Raw genomic sequence first — 27,159 nt, 5'->3', positions numbered from 1 at the left:
CAGGCAGGGACAACACCCAAAGGAGTAGAAGAGTTAAGGGTGGGCGTTTGGGGTTGGGGGTGATCACCTGGCCCAGGAAGAAGCAGCTGATATTCAGTCCCAGCTGATTATTGAGATCAATCTTTTGTTTTTTTTTTTGTTTTTTTTTTTTTGAGACAGAGTCTCACTCTATCACCTAGCCTAGAGTGCAGTAGCACGATCTCAGCTCACTGCAACCTCTGCCTCCCAGGTTCAAGCAATTCTCCCACCTCAGCATCCCGAGTAGCTGGGATTACAGGTGCCCGCCACCACGCCCAGCTAATTTTTGTATTTTTAATAGAAACAAGGTTCCACCATGTTGGCCAGGCTGGTCTCGAACTCCTGACCTCAGGCGATCCACCCGCCTCAGTCTCCCAAAGTGCAGAGATTACAGGTGTGAGACACCAAGCCCAGCCAATCTTATTTTTGAATTAAAAGAAAGAAAGGAAAACCTATCACCTACTAAGCAGTTCCAATAAACCTGTCTACAAAAAATCACTGTAACAAACTCCGACTCCAAAGAGACATATATTGTTTTAAAAAATTAAATTAAATTTCAAAAGGATATGTCTGTACTCTCATTTACCTACCCTCCAACAATTCAAACAAACAAAAATCCCAAATTAGTTTTGGCTAAGTCTGCCCTTCTTCATGTAAGCATCTATATTCACATATCCATATGGTGTTGCTACCTTCTCACTTCCAGCCCCTAGCATCCTCTAAACAGCCAAAACATATTTTCCATAAGAATTCTAATGATATTTCAATGATATAAGACCAGATCTAAATAAGACCAGCTTCTTGGTATTGTTTTGAAAACAGTCACCCGGTAAAATTTATTTATACTTTAGATAGAATTCAGAGGCTATAATGATGTTTTAAATATGATTTCAAAATACTTCAGAAAGGCAGAAAAGCAATGAAGTGGAAGAGAAGGATAATAAGTTTATGACATTCAAGTAAATATATCCAGAAAACTGGGTCATTTATACCAGAACCGCAATCTTTTCTGTTAAAATATGCAAACGACAGTATGAAAAATGGTTTGTGATTTTAAAGAAATATAGCACTACAAATGTCAGCGTGCAAGAACTCAATAACACTTAATGAAACTTTGGATTTCAAATTAATTACTGATTGACTAAGGCATCTAGAGGGAAAACAGCCTCGATCAGAGAAGTCTGGGATGAGCCATAAATCTGGATACCTCTTTCAGGGACTCTGAGCTGGCACTTCCTACTTGTGCCATTAATGGGTGGTTAATGGGGTGACTGGTCGCTGGAAGGACCACTGGTTTGATTCTCAGAAATAAGACTGGTTAATGTTTTCCTGACTCAGATGTACCTTTCTTTTCTTTTTTCCCTTTTGAAGTTTTCAACATGTATGTTTGTGGCGTTAGCTGTTTCTGGGAGCTTGAAATAAAACGTTAAACAAACTTGTGAAGCGCTATTTTACTGAAAGGCAAGTGGTAACCGTATCAACAAAATTATCTTTGTCAAGTGAATTCTTTGTTCACAATTATTCCCTCCCTGCCTTTGCCTCGCTTTCCTGTGGGCAGAATACACTTTCCTGCCCCACTGCTGTTGGTCTTGGCTACTGCCATTGATTTTTTGACAATAAGACACAGACATGAGGTACCACAATGTATGAACAGAAGCCTCTGTGAGGTTTTGCCCTCTGCAGGCCCTGATGACATCTCCTACAGCCTGGACCCTTCGAGGAGAAGCTGTGAGAAGCTGAGCCCAAGAAAGCCCATCTGAGACTGTAGAGCCACAGCCAAACCTCAGCCACATGTGTTACGAGCAAACAAAGATACTTTTGTTTTTGCGAGCCCTTGAGAGTCTGGGGCTGCTTGTTACTGCAGCAAAAGCTGGCTAATATGCCGTCCTTGTCAGTCAACTAAGAAAATTTTTAACCACAAAATTCAAGTCATAGCTTTATATTTAATGTAGGTTACATAATTCAAAACATTCAACTATAACAGCACTAGACCTGTAACAAGTAAGTTCTCACCTAATAAAGTTGTTTTAAAAAGATACTGTCAAAAAATAAACAAGGAAGAGACTATATCCACCATTATCTGTAATAATAAAGCTTCAGCATTTCAAATGGTCACCAGTAAGACAACAATGGTAAGAAGACACCAGTAACATGACAAAGTGCTTATTGTATGCCAGGCACTGTAATGTGTGCCACATACATTCCCATATTTCCTCAACAACCCAGGGATATGGATCCATTTGTTTTTGCTTTCTTTTCTTTTTTTTTTTTTTTTGACAGAGTCTCAGTCTGTCACCTAGGCTGGAGTGCAGTGGTGCGATCTCAGCTCCCTGCAACCTCCGCCTACTGGATTCAAGTGATTCTCCTGCCTCAGCCTCCCAAGTAGCTGGGCCTTCAGGCACGTGCCAACAAGGTTGACTAATTTTTGAATTTTTAATAAAGACGGGGTTTTGCCATGTTGGCCAGACTCGTCTCGAACTCCTGACCTCAGGTGATCCACCTGCTTCAGCATCCCAAAAGTGCTGGGATTACAGGCATAAGCCACCGTACCTGGCCTTGGTTTTCTTTTTTAATAATTTCAACTTTTATTTCAGATTCAGGGGGTACCTATGCAGATTTGTGACATGAGTATATTGCATTATGCTGAGATTTGGGGTATGAATGATCTCATCACCTGGATAGTAATGGGTCCTATTTTTGTCCCTCTTTTATAAACAAAGAAATAGAAACACAGAGAGGCTAACTAACTTGCCTAGAAACAAAATGGATAACCTCATCTTTGTCATTCTTTGTATGATTCCAGATAGTTCCTCATCCAATTTTAGTGTTCTCTGTGTGTCACACTTTCAGTCTAATGAAAGTAGATTAATTTTAAAATATTCCAAGTACAGGCATTCCATCCACCGCTCCTCAGTAAAGTTACTCCTATGATCAAATATCCTGTAAACTCTGAGAACTGTTCTAATAATTATTCCAGTTCATTTTTCCACATAGCAGCGCCTCCCACTCTGCAATGCCATTCTCAAATCCCCCCTCAGATAAGAATGTCTTCCGAGGATCAAGAACCTGCCTTGCACTAAATCCTCACCCAAAACCTTCCCCATGTGGGAAATCTATGTTAATTCCACCAAACTGGAACTATAAAACAGCAATCATGTACAGGAGGGGGAAAAAGACTGAAACTCATAAAAAGGAATTAACATATTCACACGGGATGCTATCTATAATATGTACAAAACAGGTATCCAAGATTTGGTAAATGCAACTTCCTAAAACATTGGCACCACACATTGATATATTTTGGCGGTATATTTTTCAAAGCCCGAACAAATAGAGTAGAAACTCATGACGATGCTATTTTGTATGTTTTTTTGCCTTTCCTACCTATAATTAAAGAAAGATTCCCAAGCCTGGTTGCTCCAACTTAGTAGCTCAATGGTCCAAAAGCAAGATAGGGCTGCATTCCAGCCTGCACCCTGTTCACCAGACTGGGTGCCCATGTGAAGGAGATGTGGGCCCCAGGAGGAGGGGACATATTTTCTTAATTCTCACAAAGGTGTGTGTGGCTGGTGGGCTTGGCCTTGGGAGGCTCCAGGGGCTCCGAGGTCCAGCGGTCCAGCTGGATCCAGTGGTCCAGCAGCAGCATCTTGCCCAATCCAGTCCTCATCACTGGGGTTGGAAAGAGGGCTCATAAAATAGACTTTTTCTTAACCAGGGGATGGAGAATGACACAAGCCACCATAAAGCTGGTATGTGGACATTTTGGACCAGAGGTTCAAGACTCAAGTAAAGGTCCTTGAGAAAGTCACACAGTGATCTGATCAGATGACTGATACCCTGGGTCCCAAAAAACACCAACAAATGGGGATTGGGAGGATGATGTAATGGGAACTAAGGTACAGCAAACCCATGACATGGAAGGCACCCTGTACAGCATTCTCCATTATCACAGTCAACTTCACAACTCTATGAAGTATGCAACATCATCTCCAAGATTAATTGTTTGGCTCAAGTTGGACATCCACTTAGAAAATGAGTTGGGTTTCATACCAAGTGGTTTTGACTCTGAAATCCAATATACTTTCTCCTTGCCATGCCAGTGTGATTACAGTCAGCCCCTGAAAGATGCAGGATCTGAGCCAAATCACTCCACCTGGGGCCCAACTCACCCTGCGAATATATGTCTACAATAGAGTTGGCTGGAAGGGATATGCAGTGCAGCCATCACGGGGTTAGTGGAGGAGACACCGACAATAAGAGTATCCAGCAGGCATAGCCGTCGGAGGCCAGAGAGTCACCAGGTATACTGGATAGGAACGATTTGGTTGCAGGTGACAGAAACCCAGCCAAAACATGCCCCAACACAAAGGGGAATTTATTAGTTCCACAATATTTCAAGATCAGGGGTCAAGTTGGCCAAAAGAACTGCTTTGCTCTCTCTCTCTCATCTCAGGCTGACTTCAGCTTCCTTACTGTCTCCTTGTGGCAGGAAACTAGGCTGCTAGCAGCCCATATAAACATCCCTGCACCTCCTAGGCCCTCAGATAAGAGACTGCACCTTCTCCACCGGCTAGGGACTGGTCTGGCTTAAGCCAAGTGCCCATCTTAGCACCAACCACGTCAGTGAGAGTGTAATGGACCATAACTGGCCCAAATTAGTTCATGCAAATTACCACCGCCCTCCTCACTTTCAAAGTTCCTAAGATGAAGCTATTAATACCAAGTGTGGACAGACGTGCAGGACGAGACAACAGCTGCCACAGTGCGAAGGGTTTGGGTGGGAAGTGAGTTCTTGAGGAAAAGTAAGAAGGATTTGAGCCGAGTGTGGTGGTTCATTCCTGTAATCCCAGCACTTTGGGAAGCCCAGGCTGGTGGATCACTTGAGGTCAGGAGTTCAGGACTAGCCTGACAAACATGGTGAAACCCCGTCTCTACTAAACATACAAAAATTAGCTAAGCATGGTGGCAGGCACCTGTAATCCCACCTACTTGGGAGGCTGAGCCAGAAGAATCACTTCAACTTAGGAGGCAGAGGTTTCAGTGAGCCGAGATCACACCATTGCACTCCAGCCTGGGCGACAGAGCCAGACTTCATCTCAAAAATGAATAAATAAATAAAATACAAAAGAAGGATTTGTTTAGGTGCCATTATTATCATAGCCACTGGTTGTTAACTAATTGATCTCTTCTCTTTCTCAAAAACAGACTTTCAGAGCTCTTGCCCCAATTGTATACACCCTCTGTGTGGTTTCACTTAAAACTGTCTTCAGTTGTCTCTGAAGGTGGACAAATGATCCAGCATTATTACAAAGACATACAGACTTTGACATCCCTCATGGGCCTGCACCAATAAAGAGAGAGATGGAGACAAGGACAATCTCCATCTTACATCATCAGAGCAGCAAAAGTGCCCATGGCTACCAAGAGGCAATGGGAAGCGAAACCTCTCAGGGCGGGGCTACAGCAAGAAGGGTCTCCTGGAGGCCACCATGGCACAGGTGAGCTACAGCCCTGAAGATCTTGCTATTAACCTGTCACATTGTGCCCCATGCCCACGCCACCTCTGGAATCTACGTATTCCTAGTCCTGAGAAGCCACACTTTCTCCTGTTTCCGGCTTGGCTCGGACCCGAACCCATGACTTGCAACTCCCCCCTCCAAATGAGCTGCATGCTCTCAGGCACAGCTTGGATCAAACACTGGCTTCAACAGGAAGGTCGGGTCTCTGGCATGACCTCGCCTCTGCCTGCACCTCCAACTTTTGCCTTGCTGCCCCCTTCCCCCATTCTCCTCCTCAGCCCCATTCCCTTCCCCTGTTCCTTGTACCCTGCTTCAATAACTTTAGAGCAGACTCTGATCTTCACTAATCTTTTCTGTTAGTCAGACGCAGAATCAAAACAGAGCATGTGTCATATCTTGTCAAACACGGGTATTCTTTCCAGTGATCCCAGGGAAAATCACTGATACGATTTCAAAAGGCCTGTCATTTCTCCCCAGTATCCACGAAGGATCTTAACATCCATGGGTCTGCCAATACCTTTATGTAAACCAGTGATTTTCCAGCCTGGGTCATATCACATGGCCCAGAGTTTAGTGTCTGTAAAGTAACATTTGCTGTCATTTTTCCCTAATATTATCTCCACGAAACTTCTAAATGATGGTCCTACTATTCTGGGATTTTTCAAGTAAAGCCCTGTCACTCCAATTCTAGAGCCTTAAAACTTTATTTTTTCCCAACTGAGGCAAGCAATCTATTCTTTTTTGTTTGTTTGTTTGTTTGTTTGTTTGGAGACGGAGTCTTGCTCTGTCGCCCAGGCTGGAGTGCAGTGGCACGATCTCGGCTCACTGCAAGCTCCGCCTCCCAGGTTCACGCCATTCTCCTGCCTCAGCCTCCCGAGTAGCTGGGACTACAGGCACCCGTCTCCATGGCCCAGCTAATTTTTTTTTTTATTTTTAGTAGAGATGGGTTTCACTGTGTTAGCCAGGATGGTCTCAATCTCCTGACCTTGTGATCTGCCTGCCTCGGCCTCCCAAAGTGCTGGGATTACAGGTGTGAGCCACCGCGCCCAGCTGAGGCTAGCAATCTATTCATAATGTTCGGATGTAAACTCTTCTCACCACTTTGATAAATTTAACTGTATTGATTTAATACACATTGACAAGTACTAAATTTCATGTAAAATAGCTAGTTAGAAAACCATAGCAAGTACCTTTTAATCAACTAAGAAACCACACACTCCCAAGTTCTCATAACCCTAGTGAGGAATTACAACGAATGAAGTGATGTTATAGTAATTAAATTCTTGGAATGCATCCATAATGCCTAATGGAAATGGAAACCTTACGAGGTCTTAATGCCTGGGAAACACCTATTACGTCACTGAAATCTCTAGAATCCACCGTATTTTACCTTTCTCCTTTAAAGTTGGGTGAGAAAGTCACTGCTTTCTAATGTGGCTTGAACCATTCTTGCCCTGCTCAAGTTAAGGTAAAGGAAGGACAAGAGACATGGGTCCTGAAACCTGCAGAAAAGATTCTGTGCTATTTTCTTCTCTTTGGCAGGTCAAGGGACAGATTTCTGTTACGCAATGTCACACCTTCTAGTGAAACTGTTTCTGTAACCCTCCAAAGACTGAGTTCCTTTGCGTCTTTTTCTTGGGACAGAGTCTTGATGTCTCAGAGTCTCACTGTGTGTGTGGACCAGGCTGGAGTGCAGTGGCGCAATCTCGGCTCACTGCAATCTCTGCTTCCCCGGTTCAAGAAATTCTCCTGCCTCAGCCTCCCGAGTAGCTGGGACTGCAGGTGTGCACCACCATGGCCAGCTAATTTTTTGCATTTTTAGTACAGACTGGTTTCGCTATGTTGGCTTGGCTAGGCTGGTCTAGAACTCCTGACGTCAAGCGATCTGCCTTTGTCAGCCTCCCAAAGTGCTAGGATTACAGGCGTGAGCTGCCGTGCTTGGCCTCAAAGACTAACTTCCTTGAGTGCAGTCCTCTTTTCTTTGTACCTACCCGGCACCTCTTGCAAAGCCTGGCATAACTCAGCCATGTGTGAAAGGTGCGTTGGATGAATAAAAAGACAGATAAGGAACCAAGAGCATCATTTGCTACTAACTTGCCGAAAACATTTACCCTCAGTTAACCTGGTTAAGATATAACTCGAAGAATAAAAACTAAGGTAAAGGGTGTTTCTTTGGGGAGATGGGACAGTTCTGTATCCTGACTGTGATGTTGGTAACCCAAACGTATATATGTGGTAACTTTTCATAGAACTACACACACACACACACACACACACACACACACACAGAGCCACACACAAATGAGTACATGCAAACACTAGCGGAACTCGGATAAAATCTGTAGTTGGTTAATATTATCATGCCAATGTCAATTTCCCAGACTTGATTGTTATGCTGTGATTATCACTGGGGAAGCTGAGTTAAGGGTACCCAGAACCCTCTATACTATTATTCACAACTTCTATGAGAATCTAAAATTATTTTAAAACAAAACTTTATTTATTTTTCTTTTGAGACAGGGTCTCGCTTTGTCACCCAAGCTGGAGTGCAGTGGCGTGATCTTGGCTCACTGCAACCTCTGCCTCCTGAGTTCCAGGAATTCTCCTACCTCAGCCTCCTGAGTAGCTGGGATTACAGGCATGTGCAACCATGCCCAGCTAACTTTTTGTATTTTGAGTAGAGAGAGGGTTTCGCCATATTGGCCGGGCTGGTCTCAAACTCCTGACCTCAAGTGATCCACCTGCCTCAGCCTCCCAAAGTGCTGGCGTTACAGGCATGAGTCACTGCATCCGGCCTAAAATAAAGCTTTTTAAGAGACAAATGCAAAGTAGAAATTTCAACAAGTCAAAGGATATCAACTGACCAACTGTCAGGTTAAACTGTGAGTTCTAGCAATTAAGGATTTACGAGAAAAACACTAAATTGTACTTTTTCTCTCTCCAGTGGTTACCCTCTAGATCAGCAATGTCTGATGAAAATAAAGGGTCACCTACATAATGTTAGCCTTTCTAGTAGCCGTGTTAAAAAAAAAAAGGTAAAAAGAAACAGATTAAATGAACTTCAATGATATTTTATTTAACCTGGTATGTCCCAAATATTATTTCAGCATGGAACTGATATAAAAATGTTAATTGAATATTTTCTTTATACTGTCTGAAACCTGGTAGGCATTTTATTTTACATCAACAGCTCATTTCCATCTGGACCAGCTACATTTCAAGCTCTCAACTGCCACACATGGCCAGTGGCTACCATACGGAAGGGGGCAGAGCCAGGTACCCCCTTTAAGTTGCTGTTAAAGTCACTTTGAGGCCGGGTGCGCTGGCTCACACCTGTAATCTCAACACTTTGGGAGGCCGAGGTGTGTGGATCACCTGAGGTCAGGAGTTCAAGACCAGCCTGGCCAACATGGTGAAACCCCATCTCTATTAAAAATACAAACATTAGCTGGGCATGCTGGTGGGTGCCTGTAATCCCAGCTACTCGGGAGGCCGAGGCAGGAGAACCACTTGAACCCGGGAGGTGGAGACTGCAGTGAGCCGAGATCGTGCCATCCAGCCTGGGCAACAGAGCAAGACTCTGTCTAAAAATAAAAAAATAAATAAAAAGTCACTTCAAGAGGTTTTCATAATTGCACCTTTTTATTTCCTTTGAATGAATGCATATCTCCAGCATTTCATGCCTACTTTATGCTGACAGGAGGCACCACCCTGGGGGATAACATATCTAAAGCTCTCTACCAATGAGCTTCTACGTGTAAACTTACTTTAAAAAAAAAAATTACAGTTCACAGTTCAACTTGAAAAAGTTCTGCAGCTTCGAGGATTTGTATGCACTGTGGCGCATTGTTGGGGAAAGCTGTGAATCCTTCCTATCAGATCATCTTCAAATGAAGACAGAGTCTCATCAATTTTAAACAGTGCGGTTAGAGAGGCAGGAGGGTCTTTGACGCCTGTTCTATATTCTTCTGATTCCATGTTGCATTAAAAATAGAGTATCAGTTAAATAACAACAAAAAGGCTTGACATGACCGTGGAAAGAAATCTTTGGCTGTTCTCTGATAGTCCAGTTCTCAGCCTCCTTCTGTGCACATATGTTGGGTTTGTGCACACACACCTCACCCTACCCACTGCTCACTCCTTGGCCCTGAGACTTGCTTTGGCCAACGGAATGTGAGCAGAGATGGCAAGAGTCGCCTCCGAGCCGGAGCAAGAGTCAGCATGTCCCTGTCTTCCGCTGTCACGACATCCAGCAGTGCAGGCTGCTCTGTGGGCCCCGGTGGCTGAGCGAGAGCCCCATTTCACGGAGCCCTCCAAGCAACTCATGATGAAAATACACTATGAGCAAGAAATAAACCTTTGTTGTTTCAAGCCCCAGAGATTTTGAGGTTGTTTGTTATTACAGCATAACTTAGACTGTCCTAACACATAATTCCATTGTTGATCCTGTACACGTGACATCAACGATTCCTTTGCAGACATCTCCCTGACTATGAGGCCTTATCGCATCTGCTATATAACCCAGACTCGGTTTTACAGTGGTTTCATTACCGACCATAAAAACCGTAACAGTGGAACTGTATAAACAAACCGAACAGTGTTTTTACTGTAAAACATGAATGTAATATAAATATTTGTCTTTGCCTTCTCTCAGCATCTGTAATGAGAGCAGAAAATTCATGCCATATGTTTATAGTATAAAGGGGGAAAAAATAGATCTCAGTGATTCATCCATGTGGGTGCTGGTTAAGCTGTTTAATATTTTTAATTCATCCATTTTCCTTCACATATAAATCCTCCACAAATCATAAAACCCTTACGACTGTCGGTCACTAAATTCACAATTACTTCTACAGAGGGGTCCTGGCTAAGGCGAATGTGAGCATGGTGATAATGAGGTCACTTTCTCCAGCATCACGAGAAAACACCAAGCGAATCGCTACAGTCTGACCCTTGCCTACCCCAGCCCAGCCCGGCCCCGTAAATTTGAATATGAAAACACTTCTCCAAACACTTCAAAATCCCTATCCTACCTCTGGCTGAAGTGCCACGGAACATTTGGGATCCCGACAGCTCCAGCTTTTTTAAAATCCTCCTATGGAGAAGCGCCGAGCATGTTAAGTGGCTTTGGCTGCTTAGGACCTTCTGATATGGTGGAAGGAGGCATTACCGTGCGCACTGAGGTCTGTGCCAAGCATGGAATCCAGCTTCACATGCAGAGAGCAACGGGGAAGGTTTTTATATTGGAGCTGCAATTGAGCCCTTGATGTGAAGTTGTTGAAGCCTGCCCAAAGTGTTTGTGCAGGCTTTTAGGATGCAAGCCGAAAGGCACAGAGAATGATTCAATTTTCTCCAAATTGGCTCACGGACCAGAGGTTTCTGGAAATGGTCACTGTCCTACGAAATCCAATACTGCAGCAAGAAAGCTTTGTTTGAACACGACACAGATCTACTCAGAGGAGGCTCTGTCTGGCACTGAGGAGGGCACAAGAGCTGTTGACGGGAAGAAGGAAAGGTGGGGTTACTGCGACAAGTTAGAACCCAGGATGTTCAAGGCATGAAGGGGTGGCATTCAGGAGCTTTGGGCTCAATGAGTGGTACTTGGCAGGTGCTACTGAGCATGTGCCACTAACCATGCACTGTTATCTCATTTAATCCTGACAAGCATCCTGCGGTTCAGGGATGCTATAGCCCCATTTCCTGTAGGAAGATAGAGAGGCACATGCAGGAACACCTTGTCTGAGATCCACAACACTGCTATGGAACGGTGTAGCCAGGATTCTAACCTCCACTGGGCTGATTCCAAAATCCATGTTCTCAACCACTAACTAGACCACCAAAGTCAAAGAAAACCTTTCATGCTCATAACCAACTGGTCCTATGCCACCCAAAAGTGATGAGAAATACAGGCATTGCATCTGCTCTTGCCCGAATATTCTTGAGCTTGGGCCATAATCCAGGCCTTGCTTCCCTCCCCAGCCACTCCGCCCCCAACACATACACACATAGACCCCTAGTGGGTGGCAGATATTATTATTACTATTAATTTACGTGTCTGTCTCCACACTTAAGACTCCTTGAGGGCAAGGACAACGTCTCATGTATCTGTATGTGCTGAGAGTCCAGTGGGACGGCTGGCGTAGAATAAAGGGTCAGTACATGCTTATTGACTAAATATAGAGACCCACAGGCAAACAATCAATGCACTACACGATCAGTGCTCTCATAGATGCATATTTAAAAAACAAAACTTGGACCATGAGCTCTTGGGAGGAAAGAACCTTTGCTTTCTTTATCACTGCCCTATCATTGGTGCTCAATGCTGTACCTGACCCAGAGAAGAAGGTTGACAATGATGTGCTGAACAAAACAAGGGAGGGAGGGCAGGAGAGAGGAAAGAGAAGCCCAGAAAAGCTTTGTGGGAAGACACCCCTGAGCAGAGACACACAGGATACAGAGGCAGATGTGGGGAGGACAAGCTTAGCTGAGATCCTTCCAAGCAGAGGACATAGTCTGTGCCAACACACAGACAGACAGGAAGCTTTGGCAACAGCAGTGAGTTTGATAGGGTTGGAACAAGAAAGAGAAGGGCCAAACAGGAGCCCAGACAGGTAGGCAGGGGTCAGACCACTGAGGGGCCCCAAGCAATTATTTTCTTTTTTTTTTTTGCCAGCACTTGGAAAGCACACGCTAGGTACCGTTGCCAGTAGTCGGGCACCATCATGAACATTTTACATTAGCACTTTAGTTCATCTTCACAACAATTTTGTGATCCCAGTACTATTATCATCCCCAAGTCACAGATGAGGAAACTGAGGCAATAAGAACAAGTGAAAGTCGCATGGTTTTCGTAAGTGGCATAAACAGGATTTGAATCCGGGAACGCTAAATTCCAGATGTGTTGCTTAGGCTCTCATAACACATTTTTATAGCTCAATCCTTTCAGACTGATGACATTAGTAAGTCTTTGCAGTCCTTCCGTAAGTGGAGCCTGGTGCGGAAGAAGAACTCGCTGAGGCAAAATGAGTCCTTTCCAAGGCCCATCGTGTTGACGGCGTGGGCTATTTATTCTCCTTAAATAAAGACCTTCCATACCTCCAGTTTATCCACTTATACATCTAAAATATATACTATCTTTTTAAAAAATCTATATTTAATTATACGGCATCAGTGAAATTCCACTCAGGGAACAATAATCTAACATAAATGAATGCTTCCAATAGAAAAAGCTGTAATTTAAAATAAATTACTGTGTTTGTCAGAAAAAACAAATTTACTCTCTTTATAGCAAGAAAAAAAAATATTATCTGGTATTAAGTAGCCCCAGTCAATTAGAAAATTTCATCAATAGCAAAGAACCAAATTACCACCCTAAATTCCTCCTCTCCCAGTGTAGATTTCACCGTGGATCCCAGCCACGGAGTGCACCGCCTGCTCTGGCCTGAGTTTCATTAAGGCTTAAAGTCAATTAAGCCACGAATTGGAACAATCATTCCTCCTTTGCAAAGTATTGATATTTTTTTCCTGGCCGCTTTAGGGCTTTTCCAGGGCTCACGAAGAGATTTATGTTAGACAATTTCTTTCTGATTAAAACAAATCATAGCTCAACAATTATAATTTCCTCCTTTCTAAGCAAGAAATGGTCAGAGAACGCTAAAAACAGTCATCAGCACCCCTCCCCGACCACCACCACCACCATCATGCAAAGCCAGGCACTAAAAACCTCACAAAAATAAAAACACTGCCAGACAGGTTTCTCTCTCTCTCTCTCTCTCTGTGTCTCTGTCTTTCTGTCCCTCCTCTGTGTCTCCACATCCCCTGTGTCTCTCTTTCTCTGTACCTCTGTCTCTCCTCTGTGTCTATCTCTCTGTATCTCTCTCATTAATTTACCTTTCAGTATACATTTATCCTGATAGGCTTCAGGACAATTACTTATGAAACAAAAAGGAAGAAGGATATTAGAAGCAAAGCCATCCCCAGCGGGGTTTTCAGCTTTAAGTAGTAGAAAACAAGAAGGTTTTTATACTTACCTCAAAACCCTACCATCATCTCAGGCCTTTTAATTTTTAAAGGCTTTACTAACTTCGGATCAACCTTCTCTCTCTCGATGACACCCTCAAGCACAGCCCGGACGTCTGCTGGATTTACCCACTAGGACTCATGTATACCCCTGCTCTGGGGTGCAGCTGGGTTTACCTGCTAGCCCTAACGTATGCCGCCAACTCTCGGGCGCAGCTGGATTTACTCGCTAGCCCTAAGGTATGACCCCTACTCTCGTGCGCAGCTGGATTTACCCACTAGCACTCATGTATACCCCCTCTCTTGGGTGCAGCTGGATTTACTCACTGGCCCTAACATATGCCCCTACTCTCGGGTGCAGCTGGGTTTACCCACTAGCCCTAACATATGCCCCAACTCTCAGGGGCAACTGGATTTACCAAGTAGCCCTAACATATACCCCCTACTCTCGGGTGCAGCTAGATTTACCCACTAGGGCTAATGTATGTCCCCAACTCTCGCATACAGCTGGATTTACCCACTAGCCCTAACGTACGCCCCCTACTCTCGGGTGCAGCCTTGTAAGCTGCTCATTCTACCTAAAGGCCCAGGTTTTTGTCCCTCAAAATCAAGATTTTTGAGTTTAGGAGTGGTTTATGAGTCCACTCTGCATCACAGCCGGCTCCCACTGCTCCAGAATGACCAGGCAAGCTAGAGATTTTCCAAATCAGGATGGGTCATTTTCAAAGAACTGGAATAAAATATGCTTAACATAATAGACTAAATAAGGACTCTTTCTTCAACAAGCTACAAGGCAGATGATGAATTGGGGAGACTTCAGTAGCATCAACATGAAACCAATTCACACAGCTCAGCACTTAGGAAAACACGTCAAGTTATTTGCACCTTCTGCTGGTCTGCTTGCCAAAAACCAACCAGCCGATCTGACCCTTCCTACAACGGCAGGATTACTGCTGCCCAGGTTATAATTCGCATGGCTTAGCTATTTTACCCTCTCACTCACTCAATAAATATTTACCAAATCCCTCCAACGGACCAAGCACGATGCTATTCACTGGGGTTATACTAAGAGGAACAAGAAGGCTTCTACATCCTTATGGCGTTGCACCTCTGCTGCTGTTTGAACCTAGACGTCACTGTGGCGTTTCATCTCTCTGCTGTTTGTTCCCTGAGCCTCAGCCTTTTCATCTGAAAATAGGATTCATAATATTAGCTATCTCATAGTGTTGTCATAAAGATGAACTGAATTCGTGCATTTAAAGTGCTTAGCACTGGAACACAACGCTAGCTACTATTATTATTATTATCACCATCATCATTATCATAAAAATAAGACTTTAATAAGCCATCCAATTAAGCATGAAGTGTCGGAGGCCATATTCCTGTTCTGCAGGCAGAATTAATTGTTAACTAGAATAAATTAATTGCTTAAGTTAACTACTGTGGGCCTCAGTTTTCTTGTCTGTCAAGTGGAGGAACTTAAATTGGATGATCTCAGAAATTCCTTTCCAATCTGAAAATGTTACCTTTTTACAACCACAGTACACCCAAATGCAATCTGTTAATTCATAACTCTCTCCAGAAGGACAGATGACTTTATTAATTCATACCTCAATTTTTCATCCTATTAGGTTTGCATAAATTTGCTCACATCTTTGCTGTCCCCGCAAAGCAATGGCTGAAAGTTATATAAAGCCCAACGGATCATACATGACTAAAAGAAACTTTATTTCTAACAGATTCTTTAAAGCATTGCAGAATTATTTCTGTGTTTCTGTCTCCCCAAAAACGTCTACGTTGGCGAGTCTTTGAGGATGCCACAAAACAGCGGCCCCACCCCGCTGCCTGATTATCATCAGTAACACCCCTTTCAAGTGCCCTGGCTTCTCCTCCAACGATACAAAATGGCCCACGGCCCCAGGTAAACATTTGACCAGCTCTCGGTTATCCACATTTATAAACTAAACCCGAGGTAAACCATCCCAAACAGAAAGCAGTTCTAAAATGACCGCTTTTTTTTTGGACATGGAATCTCACTCTGTCGCCCAGGCTGGAAGGCAGTGGCGCAATCTTGGTTCACTGCAACCTCTGCCTCCCGGGTTCAAGGGATTCTCCTGCCTCAGCCTCCTGAGCAGCTGGGATTACAGGCATGCTCCACGACGACTGGCTAATTTTTGTATTTTTAGTAGAGACGGGGTTTCACCATGTTTGCCAGGCTGGTCTCGAACTCCTAACCTCAAGTGATCCGCCCACCTTGGCCTCCCAAACTGCTGGGATTACAGGCATGAGCCACCGTGCCTGGCCTGCTATTTTTAAATGTCACTATGCAAATTCTGGGTATGAAAGGATGTGGTCTAGCATTGAAATGCATTCCTACTCCTAAAGTGCCCATCACTACCCATAAGAGGAAGAATCCAGAAGGTTCCAGATGGTAGAGGAAATCAGATGAAAGACGCTCTAGAATAAAAGGTTAGCAGCCTGCTTGACAATAAGGGCTGTGGGGTCACAGTGACATTTCCAACTTTCCAATAAAGAGAGACAATTTTGGGCTGGTGGCTGGCTGAGCTTCTGCAGGAATGGAAACAGCAACATCTTAAAAAGGAAAAGTGCTTAGTACCGGCAAACAGCCCAGAAGTGCAGGGACGCGGGGCCAGAGAGGTCTGAATCTGCCCCAATCCCCTCTGTACCAAATCCAGCCAGGCCAGGCCACTTGCATGTGGCTGTCTTGCCTGCTCTCTGGGTATAATTATGAAGAGCTCCTCCCTTCACTGTCAACACTTCCTGATTCAAATAGTAAAGTGTCTCATCACCCGCCTCCTAAGACAGGGTTGCAGATACGTAAACACATGTCCGTTTTCATGGACTTTCTACAAGGGAGGAATACTTTCTCCTATAATTTGTTAACGGTCCTCACAACAGGAACTATTGAAAGGGATGATTATTTTTAACCTTTGAGGCTCCGTGGATGGATGTTAAAGATCTTCCTTGAATGTCAGGAACTAAGCAAGGCTGTTCAGCCCCCGTCTCGTCCTTTTCTGCTCTTTGCGCCCATTTCAACCACAGCTGAACAGGACCTTGGCCAACAGGCCAACAGAGTCTCCGGACCCCGACACCCCTCCCTAACTCAGCCCAAATGTCTGTCTATCTGAATCACTGAGTATGGACTGTATCACCACCACTCAGACTCACAGTGATGGCTGCCAGGACCTAGAGAATAAAGTCTATTCTCCTAAGGCTGGAATCCAAGGCCCTGAATGATCTGGCCTCATAGAGCAGCTTCCTGCCCTTTCCCCGACACCACATCCAAGCCTCAATCTCCATTCCCAGGGCACACTACTCACACTCTGTGGATGCCCTTCCTCCTGCTCCAGATGCACCCTCGCCGTGGGGGCTGATCACAGTCCCCCAGTACTTCCTCCCACAACAATCCTGCTCTGAAGCATGTGGGGAGACCATCTTTCATGAGTCATGAGAGTATCACTCTTACCACACTACCCAGGTGCTGGCATCGATGACAGTTTAGGGGTATCACCTCATTAGCAAAGTCCTTCTAGACTATCTTATGTCACCCACTCTACCTAGCATGTAATAGATGTTGGATAAATTAAAATTTCCCAGAAGTTTTCAATTTCAATCAATTTTTAAAATAGCCTGAAAATTTGGGAGCTAGTTGGTAAACTGGGTTGGGAAAACATTTGATTTTCATAAGCAAAGACAAAAATGTGTACCCACCCTTTTATAAAAGAAAAAGCAAGCTGCATGAGAATGTTGAGCCATGCTTCTCAACTTTTGCAGATATCAGAATCTCCTGGAGTAACTGCAAACCACAGATGGCTGGGCCCCACCTCCAGAGATTCCTTCCTAGCAGGTCTGCGGTGGGGCTCAAGAATTTGCATTTCCAACAAGCTCTCAGGTGACACTGATGCTGCAGGTCAGGGACCATGCTTTGAGTAGCACCATGTACGTATCTGCAGCATTGGAGACCACAGAGATTAATCAATGAAACACCACGAAGATCACTGCAAATATATCCTATCCTTTCCTGCCTTAAAAATAGCACCCTTCCTGCCCCCTTCCCTTTTTATTTTTATCTTCTTATTGCTTACAATTTGATGTAGATTTTAAGCATCCTGTAATTCATCAACTAATTCTCTCCTGGCTATGCATTCCAAGTAATTAAAGTTCAGTAATAACTTATTCTTTCTGCTCCAGCACCTGCATTTCATTTGTTTATTTTCCCAGAGTCATAAATCTGAAGGGCTGTCAAAGTGCCATAATATTAGTGCAATAATCAAAGTTAATTAGTCCCTCTCAATAAACAACAACAAAGCCATTACAAAGATGCATTGAAGTTTCTCCCAGCTACCTGGTTTACAGGACGCATTGTAGTCGGAACAATTAGAATCTGAGAACTGTCGGTAAGTAAGTGCACTGTTCCTCTGCCATTTAAAAGAAGACTGTGATCTTCATTCACGCTGATTCATTAACTTCAGGGAAGGCAAGGCGGGTCTTGGCTCCTGAGTCTGCATGCTCCCCAGCTGCCTAGCCTTACCAAGTGCATCCCAAGCTTCAATAATAAAAAGAGGCACAGGGGTTACAAAGAAATGAGTGGGGCCAGTCTCACTGCCAACTTTTAGTAACCCAATATCTTCAATAACTTTGGATTTATTATTTAGGGAATTTGAGAGATGTGAGTTCTAGCCGGGTTCTGATGAGAAGGCAGCCAGTGGAACTCGGAGGGCAGGACCAGGGTCGGTGCATAGAAGATGCTCGGAGAAAGATTCTGCCTTCAATATGAGGGAGAACTCACTAATTAAGTGGTGTGCGGCAATGGAATGGGCAGCATGGGGAGAGAGGCGCTTATGCGAAAGCGGAGTGATTCCTGATCAGGGATGTTTTGAAAGTGTTGGAGAGAGGTCAGCCAAGGTGACCTGGGAGATGGATGCAACCCGGAAACTTAAGATTCCTTTAACGCAGTGGAGCTTCCTGGGTAAGTATACATGTCTTGTCCTTCGAACTCACTGTCCAGTCTCTCTCAAAGATCCTTCTCCCCTTGAGGCCATGGATCCTGTGATAGTTATCTATCCCTACATCACAAATTCCCCCAGAGCATAGTGGCTTAAAACAGTAACCATTTGGTATCTCACCAAATTTTGTGGGTCAGGGATTCAGAAGTGGTTTAGCTGCTGGGTGGTTCTGACTCAGGATCTCTCATGACATGTATCAGCCAGGGCCTCAGTCATCTGAAGGCTTGACTGGGCTGGAGGATTCCAAGGGGGATCATACAGATGGCTGGCGGCCTCAATTCCTTGTTGCATGGGCCTCTCCTCAGGTCTGCTTGAGTCTCCTCACAACATGGCGGCTGGTAAGTGATCCAAGAGAGTGAGCCAGGAGAAACCACGAAGCCTTTAGGACCTATCTCAGGAGTCATACCCTGCCATTTCTGCCAAATTCTATTCATGGAGAGTGAGTCACTAAGTACAGCCCACATTCCAAGGGCAGAGAATTAGCCTGTACTTCTTGAAAGGAGAATTATCAAAGAATTTGTGGACAGACTTTGAAACAATCACAGCCACTTCTAAGGCTTCCTTTTATAGGGTCTTCAGAACCTTGGGGGTAGCTGCATCTTCCACCTAAGGGTCAGGGACTAGTTACAGATGAACCCTCCTAGGAACACAGGGTAGGCTCTGCCAGCCCTACTTCTCTCCAGCATTAACCCCAGCCCCTGTGGAAGGCCAGCTAGCTCCATACCAGGGCACTGGCACTGAAGACATGATAGGTACCCTTCTGCCCTCTACAGATGGAAGGGGCCCCCTGATCCTTAGCACAGCATATCTTAATAGTTAATAACCTTAGTCAGATTATTTTTATTATTATTACTATTATTTTTGAGACAGAGTCTCACTCTGTCACCCAGGCTGAAGTGCAGTGGCCTGATCTCGGTTCACTGCAACCTCCAACTCCCAGGTTAAAGCAATTCTCCTGCCTCAGCCTCCCCAGTAGCTGGGACTACAGGTGCATGCCGCCACACCCGGCTAATTTTTGTATTTTCAGTAGAGACGGGGTTTCACCGTGTTGCCCAGGCTGGTCACCAACTTCTGAACTCGGGCAATCCGACCACCTTGGCCTCCCAAACTGCTGTGATTACAGGCGTGAGCCACCATGCCCCGCCACCGTAGTCAGATTATTAACTGACACACTGGTGGGAAGCTGAAGAGAGAAGTGGCTACTTCCCAGTGCTTTGATCATTGAAAAAAATTAAAAAGACAGAGACTTTACAGCTGACGCTGGAATGAGTTAAGATTTTGGGGCTATTTGGATGTAGTAAATGTATCTGGCATGTCAGAAGAACATGAATTTTGGAGGGCTGGGGTAGAATGCCATGAATTGAATGTTTGCGTCTGATATGCTTTGGCTGTGTCCCCACCGAAATCTCAACCTGAACTGTACCTCCCAGAATTCCCACATGTTGTCGGAGGGACCTGGGGGAGGTAACTGAATCCTGGGGGCCGGTCTTCCCCATGCTATTCTCATGACAGTGAAGAAGTCTCAAGAGATCTGATGGGTTTATCAAGGAGTTTCCACTTTTGCTGCTTCTTCATTTTTCTCTTGCTGACACCATATAAGAAGTGCCTTTCACCTCCCACCATGATTCTGAAGCCTCTCCAGCCATGTGGAACTGTAAGTCCAATTAAACCTCTTTTCTTCCCAGTCACGGGTACGTCTTTATCAGAAGCGTGAAAATGGACTAATACAGCATCTCTTCAAAATTCTTATGGTCAAACCCTAATAGCCCATGTGATGGTAGTTGGAGATGTGGCCTTCGGGAGGTGATCAGATGAAAGTGGAATCCTCATGAAGGGATTAGTGCCCTTATAAGACACATGAGACAGTGCTCTCTCGCTCTCTCTCTCTCTCTCTCTCTCTCTCTCTCTCTCTCTCAAGTCCTCTCAGCTCTCCACCATATAAGGACACAGCAAGAAAAGGGCTACTTGTAAACCAGAAAGAGGGACCTCACTAAGAACTCAACAAGGTTGGCACCCTCATCTCGGACTTCCAGCCTCTAGAACTGTGAGGAATAAATATTTAAGCTACTCATTGCATGATATTTTTGTTATAGCAGCCTGAACTAAGACAAAGAAGAAATACTGCTCCAACAAGATTTATAAGTGTATTTTAGGGATCTGTATTGGACAAGTTAGCTTCCCCTGCAGCAACCATTTACTGAACCTTTACTATGTGCCAGAATCTACAAAAGAGTATGTGTGTCATTTCACTTCATCTTCAGGATGACCCTGAGAGTCATATTAGCATCTGCAGGTAAAACAGCCAAGGTTCAAAGAGATGACTGAGACCAGGCACGATGGTTCATGCCTGTAATCCCAGCACTTTGGGAGACCCAGGCAGGAGGATCGCCTGAGCAGAGGAATTCGAGATTTGCCTGGGCAATGTGGTGAAGCCCCTTCTCTACATTTAAAAAAAAAAAAAAAAAATTAGCCAGGTGTGGTGGCATGAGCCTGTAGTCCCAGCTACTCGAGAGGCTGAGACGGGAGGATCGCTTGAGCCAGGAGGTCAAGGCTGCAGTGAGCTATGTTTGTGCCACTGAACACCAGCCTGGGTGTCAGAGCAAGACCCTATCTCAAAACAAGAAGCAAGAGAGAGAGATGACCAAATTTTCCCAGGACACTCAGTGAGTTAGTATTCACACTGGGATTTAACCCCAGATCTGTATGACTCCAAAGCTGGGGCTACCTCTACTCCACTGGGTTGCGTCTGCATATGTAAAAGTTAGGTGCATTTTAAATATTTGTCTAAAATAAACCTTAACCTATTGCAGGGCGTGCGGCCCCAGCCTGAGACTGGCTGCTTCATCTACAGATGTTTCTCTATTTGTCCTTGAGTACAGAAGTTTTATCCCTGCAAGGGCCGTTTCTCCTCTGTTTAATCGAATACCTGTTAGTCTGAGATTCTCTAAATGCCCCACAATAAAAGTGAAAAACAGTCTCAGGTATATTTTTCCCCTCTTAAATAATGGAGCCTAAATGCCGAGTGGCCAAAAGCAGGCCTTACAGCCATTGGCTGAACACCATCTGAAGATGAAATCTGTCTCTTCAAACTATGTCAAAATTGCTTAATAAGAACTCAGGGGACCCCACATTAATGAAAGGATGCATCTGCTTTGGGTTTCACATGATTGGGAGTGATGGTTCGGAGCCAGCCACCTATGCTTGACTTTCACTCCTTAAAACTCTGCGGTTAATCACAGCCCTCATTATACAAAGGTTACAATGGATATAAAGTTTGAAAGATTCGGTTCAAGACTGCAAGCGGTGGCCAGGAACCAAAAAAAAAAAAAAAAAGGAGAAGACACAAAGACAATGATCAAAGAACAATGAATAACAGCCAAGACTAAGTCGGTGCAAAATCTTCAGAATGAGAAATGAAATGGAAAACTTACAGGGTAAGTACCAAGCACAAGTTTTAGGTATTCTGGAGACAGGAAACTCAGAATATTTTAGCAACCGATTATGTCTATGAGGGGGATGAATAATTTATTATCTGATAAAGAATCTTCCCTGAGCCTGTGACAAGAAAGGTCAAATAGACAACTGAAGTAGAACAGTAAATACACTATATACTACTTGAAAAGGAAGTCTGGAATGGAAGGGGAAGAGCTTCCTTGGCCCATGTTCATCAACTCCCTCAGATTACAGGAAGCGCGGGGGATGTACTTTTTAGGTACGCTCATATTAGGAACCCAGAAGTATTCATACAAATACATGCAAATAACGTATGAATACAATACTTGTCTAAGTCCTTGAAAAAGGCCAATCTCCCGGCATCACCCACACACCAGCTGCAAATCCTGGATCCACCCTGTATCTCCCAGCTGTATGAGCCTGGGAAAGCCTATGCAGCTTCCAGCCTCTAAACTACCTCATCTGCACAATGGGTTTCACACGTAACATAAACACTTCACTGTTAAATGCTAAACACAATACCTAGTACAAAGACAGATATGAATATCCAACCCCCCACCTACAGGTGACAATAATACGACATTTTGCAAACGCCCCAAGGAAGAACTTCAGAACTTTACCTTCCTCTGTGAGCATGAGCTTATTGATTTGAACAAGTGGTTTATATGGTCCTTGCTGTTTTGCAGACTTGTTTATATCATACTTTATTTATTGAAAATCCAATACTATACAGAAAAACAATTTGTAAAGCAAAGAAATGAGGAACAAATCTAGCGGCTGATTTAGGATGAACTCTTCCCAATAATCTACAACTATTAATAATATTAATAGTGTTTATCTTTTTGTTTAGTTAAAGATCATACAGAACAATGGGGATAAGCCCTGTGACTTGTGATGCGTTGACGAACGATCATCTTTTCCAAGCCAAGTCACCAGCTTAGACAGGCATAAGGCTCGTATATTACCCACCCCACATACCACATGCCTCCCCCTGACACATATATCATAAAAGAAGGCTAAGGCCTTCCATCTGCAAAGGCAAATCATGGGACTTAAGCTTTTAGTGTCAAAGGAGATTGTGGGGAATTTCCACAAACAGTGAAGCTATACCAGCTCATAAAGTCACTGAATTTGAAGGAGGCTAAAAGTAGCTGGAGTTATGCAGAAGTCCTTAAAAGTGCGAGCAATTTATTCCTCAGCATCCTGGCCCATCGTTCCTTAATATCATGCCATGAAAACACAGGTGTGGCAGTTTCCAGGCAGGGCAATCAACAACAACAACAAAATGAAAACACAGGTGTCAGTATCTATGAAAAGCACAGCAAAGTGTTGAGCCCATGTGCCTAATATAATGGTTGGTATTGCGTGCTCCCTATCTGAAAATAATGTTAAAGTCATTATTTCCGATGCTTATCAATGAGGCTGCAATCACATAATGCTGTCAGTACTATCCCTACGCCTTCACTCCCACAAAATATATAGACCCGGTAACAACTCTATCGAAAACCTGAATCATTACAGCACTTCAGCAGCAAACCGTGCGGTTGCAATCAACTGAGCATGCGCTCTCCCTCTAAAACATGCACATTCTATTACCTCTGGCTAATAAATCTTTTATTTTTACCCCTCATCTCTCTGCTTTCTCAATAATCATTTTGATATAAACCATTGCTTGCTGTTCCTGATGACTAATCCCTTAATCATCTTTCCTAAATATATTCAGAGTGTATTTCTTTGTAAATACAAAAGAAAAAGCAATCACATAAATAATTAAGATGGCTTTTCAAATGACAGTTGAGTGCTAATATGAGCTACACTGGAAAATACTAATCAACAAACTAAATACACATCTATTAAAATGCAGGAGTCCAAATATATGAAGACAGAAGAAGAATTCATTGCAACTCCATGGAACTCATACTGATAAACATCCGCCCTAGAGCTCCTCTTTCAGCCTGTTGGAGAGGTTAAGAAAAGTAAGCATCACTTTGCACTTTCACGTGTGAAGAAAATATTATTATTGTTATTATTAACAGCAGCAGCTAACATTTAATTGAGTACTTAATTTATTCCACAATAGGTTAAGATTTTATATACACAGAGTCAATGTGTTTAATAGAACTACCTATGTCTCTCAATGGAGATATTATGATGTGCATTTTACAGATGAAGAAACTGAGATTTAAAGAAGTTAAGAAACTTGCCCAAGGTCATAAGATGTATCTGATTCTAACCGTTGCCACTATAATACGGCATGTTTTACAGCTATGGTTATGAACTGGGGATGACTTACACCCCCAGGAGACATATGGCAATGCCTGGAGACATTTTTGGTCATCACAAACATCCTTGGGTCACCATTCCCATACGAGAGGGGAATGGATTCAAGACACATTCCGGAAAGTCAGGGGCAAGTCGAATAGTAACTCTAAGAGAGGGCCACCTGCCCCTCTTCCCATACCAGCCCTCTCTGCCCAACCTGGTGGCCATCTCAATGTCCAGCAGATGCTGATGTTTCACAACACTTATTGGGCCCCATGCTATACTAACGGCCAGTCCACAACAGAAGCTCTTCGGCACTCCCTGTTAAACAGACTTAGTGAGGGCCTGGCATGCATGAGGCACACTGGTTACTCATAACAATCCCTCCCCTCTCTCTCAATCCACCACCCCTGCCTCCCAGCCTCAGCCTCTTCCCTTTTCCTCCTGCAAACAACGTAGGGAGATGGATGACATCAGGTCCATCTGCTCCCACTCTACCCTACCTCCTTCTTCCACAGGATCAGAGTTTTAGATCCCAAGTTCCGGGGATCTAAAATTTAGAAAGTAAAATTTAGAAATCTAATAGAAACAGAAGAAGGAGGAACTTGGAGACCTACTAGGGTCTTTCAAGAGCTCTACACTGGAATGTCAAGGTCTTGCCATAGCTGTTCATGAAGTGTATTTTGATACCTAATAAGCTCTTGTGCTTTACATGCAATGTCCCTCGGAGGTCCTAAGATCTCAAGACAGGGAGTGGGATATGCCAGACCCCGAGACATAAAGCAACGGAAGCCCGACTCCAATAGATACTGGGTAAAGGAAAGAATTAACCATGGTAATGCAGTAATCAGACACACCTATCATTGTCCCAGACTTAGAGAACTCACATGGAATCCTAACACGCAGACACCGCTGCTAAATAAAAGAGAGTCCACTCCATCTTGAAAACAGGAAAACATCTTATTCTGCCAGCCACACTGGCCTCTTGGAATACACAGGAAAATATTAGGTGCTTGTCTTAAGAGGTGAGGGCACCAGTGTATAATTCACATACGGATGTGAATGAGGTAGATCACATCTGTGCACTGTTCCACAACATAGGAACAAGCCCCACTGTCCCGTTTTCTTTATTTAAACACGAATGGGGGCTGATGCGCCTCCCCCTCCTCCCTCTTTTTAATTATGCCAAATGGATTAGCCTTTTAAGACAGTGGTTTACTTCTGTACTGTCCATGTTATCCTATTTTAATTGTTTTCATTTCTTCTTACTTCTAACTTTGGAGCAGCTAAAATATATCAGCAGGAGGGCATTTTCCCATGAAATAATTAGTAGTCGTAGTAATTACATATAGGTTCTTAATATACTTCTATAGGGAATGTGTTTTCACTTAAGTTATATTTTATTAAATAGCTGCATCTCCCCAAAAGTAATTTGAGAGCTCTATAAAGGATATCTTGAATATAAAGTGATGATAGGGTAGACCAGAGTGGCTTCGTCTAAGAAATAGGATGAATCCTGAAATTAATCACTCAAACCGCAGCTAGAGAATTTGAAAGCAAAATCTGCAAAGTATGAACACTGATACTAAACACAGTAGAAAAGACGGGACATGGGGTGCAGCAGACAGACTTGGAGTTTGGAAGCCACATGGACCAAGCAAGGGGCCTGATTTTGAGCTCACCAGCTGCGCAACTTGAGTGAGTTCCTTCACCCTTCTGAGCCATCCCTTGGCTCAACTGTAAAATGAAAAAAAAAAAAAAAAATAGCACCAGGTTTTTGCATCCTCCTGGATAACGGATATAAAGTGCCTGACACAGCACATGACAGGGATTTGATAAATGAGGGCTGTTAGCTGTCCCATTGTGGATGTGAGAATAGCATTCCGCTGGCTAAGAGACAGACATGAATGTTCTAGAACATGGCAATCCTGGAATGTGCAGTGAAGGCAGGAAGAGGAAGAATGGGTAGAGAAGAACAACTTGGGATGGAGGAATGAACTCTTATCTCCAGAAGCAGAGCTAAGAATGCCCATGGAGCCTTGGCACATGAGAGCCTCTGCTGAGCCAAACGGTCCAAAGACTTCTGAATGAGCTTTTGCTGCAACAAAAAACTTTGGATCATTTTGAGAGCCTCCCGTGAGGCGCCAATATGTTTCAGTACCTTCCCGGCCCCGAAACTGGTATGATTCATTGTAGATAACATATGAATACGCTCAAGCTGGCCAGCAGCTTCAAAAACTGGAGTCTATCAAATTGACCTTGAGAAACACAGGAAGGTAATATTTAGCGATATGCCAGATGAAATCCTTGCACAGAGATATGAAGTGAGGAAAGGCCTGAAGGGAAGCAGGCCAGCAAATATCAACCCTCAGGGAGTTGGGGGATGACACAGAGACCAAGCCTAAGAGGTCACCAGAGCAAGAAGGCCTTACGACTTCACATCCTCTCTGCAGGGTATGAATGGTGCAATGGAATGAAATGGTAATGACAGTTTCTGGTGCTAAATCTGAGTTTCCACAATCATCGTCTTGGGGAAATGAGGAACACAAGATAATGGCATACACAGAGAACAAGTGAACAGATGAGAGATGATGAATAGGTTGAGTTTCTCCAGCCTACAACCTATCAAATCTAATTTTAAACATTTGGAATCACATGTATTAGTTTTGTTTCTGTTCCATTTTCCTTTTCCCGTGTCCCCAACGGTGAATGATTTTCAATAATTCTTAGTCTGGGATCACTAGTCTACCTCAAGCTACTATATGTTAGAGTAAAACTATACAACAGTAAATTCTATCATCTGAAATTGACGCACAGGGACCCAATTATGGCTCAAAATATAAGAAAGAAAGACTGAACAG

The 27,159-nt window shown here is 43.8% G+C and overlaps 1 protein-coding gene across 24 annotated transcripts in view; it reads right to left on the bottom strand.

The window, feature by feature from the left end:
* The window catches only part of LOC105491228 (WW domain containing oxidoreductase), a 1,122,875-nt gene that overhangs the window by 1,029,053 nt on the left and 66,663 nt on the right, over positions 1–27,159 (bottom strand). Inside the window, exon 6 of one of the 24 annotated variants that reach the window (XM_071083674.1) lies at positions 123–9,875. The exons of the other annotated variants lie outside the window; for them this stretch is intronic. Coding sequence (XP_070939775.1) covers positions 9,672–9,875 — 204 coding nt within the window. The 3' untranslated portion in view covers positions 123–9,671. Of the gene's footprint in view, positions 1–122; positions 9,876–27,159 lie in introns of those variants that run through there. 24 annotated transcript variants of the gene reach the window in all.

Source organism: Macaca nemestrina, chromosome 18 (assembly GCF_043159975.1).
Source record: "Macaca nemestrina isolate mMacNem1 chromosome 18, mMacNem.hap1, whole genome shotgun sequence".
Taxonomy (NCBI): Eukaryota; Metazoa; Chordata; class Mammalia; order Primates; family Cercopithecidae; genus Macaca; species Macaca nemestrina.
Note: the sequence above shows the minus strand (reverse complement) of the source record. Positions and strands in the feature narration are given on the sequence as shown.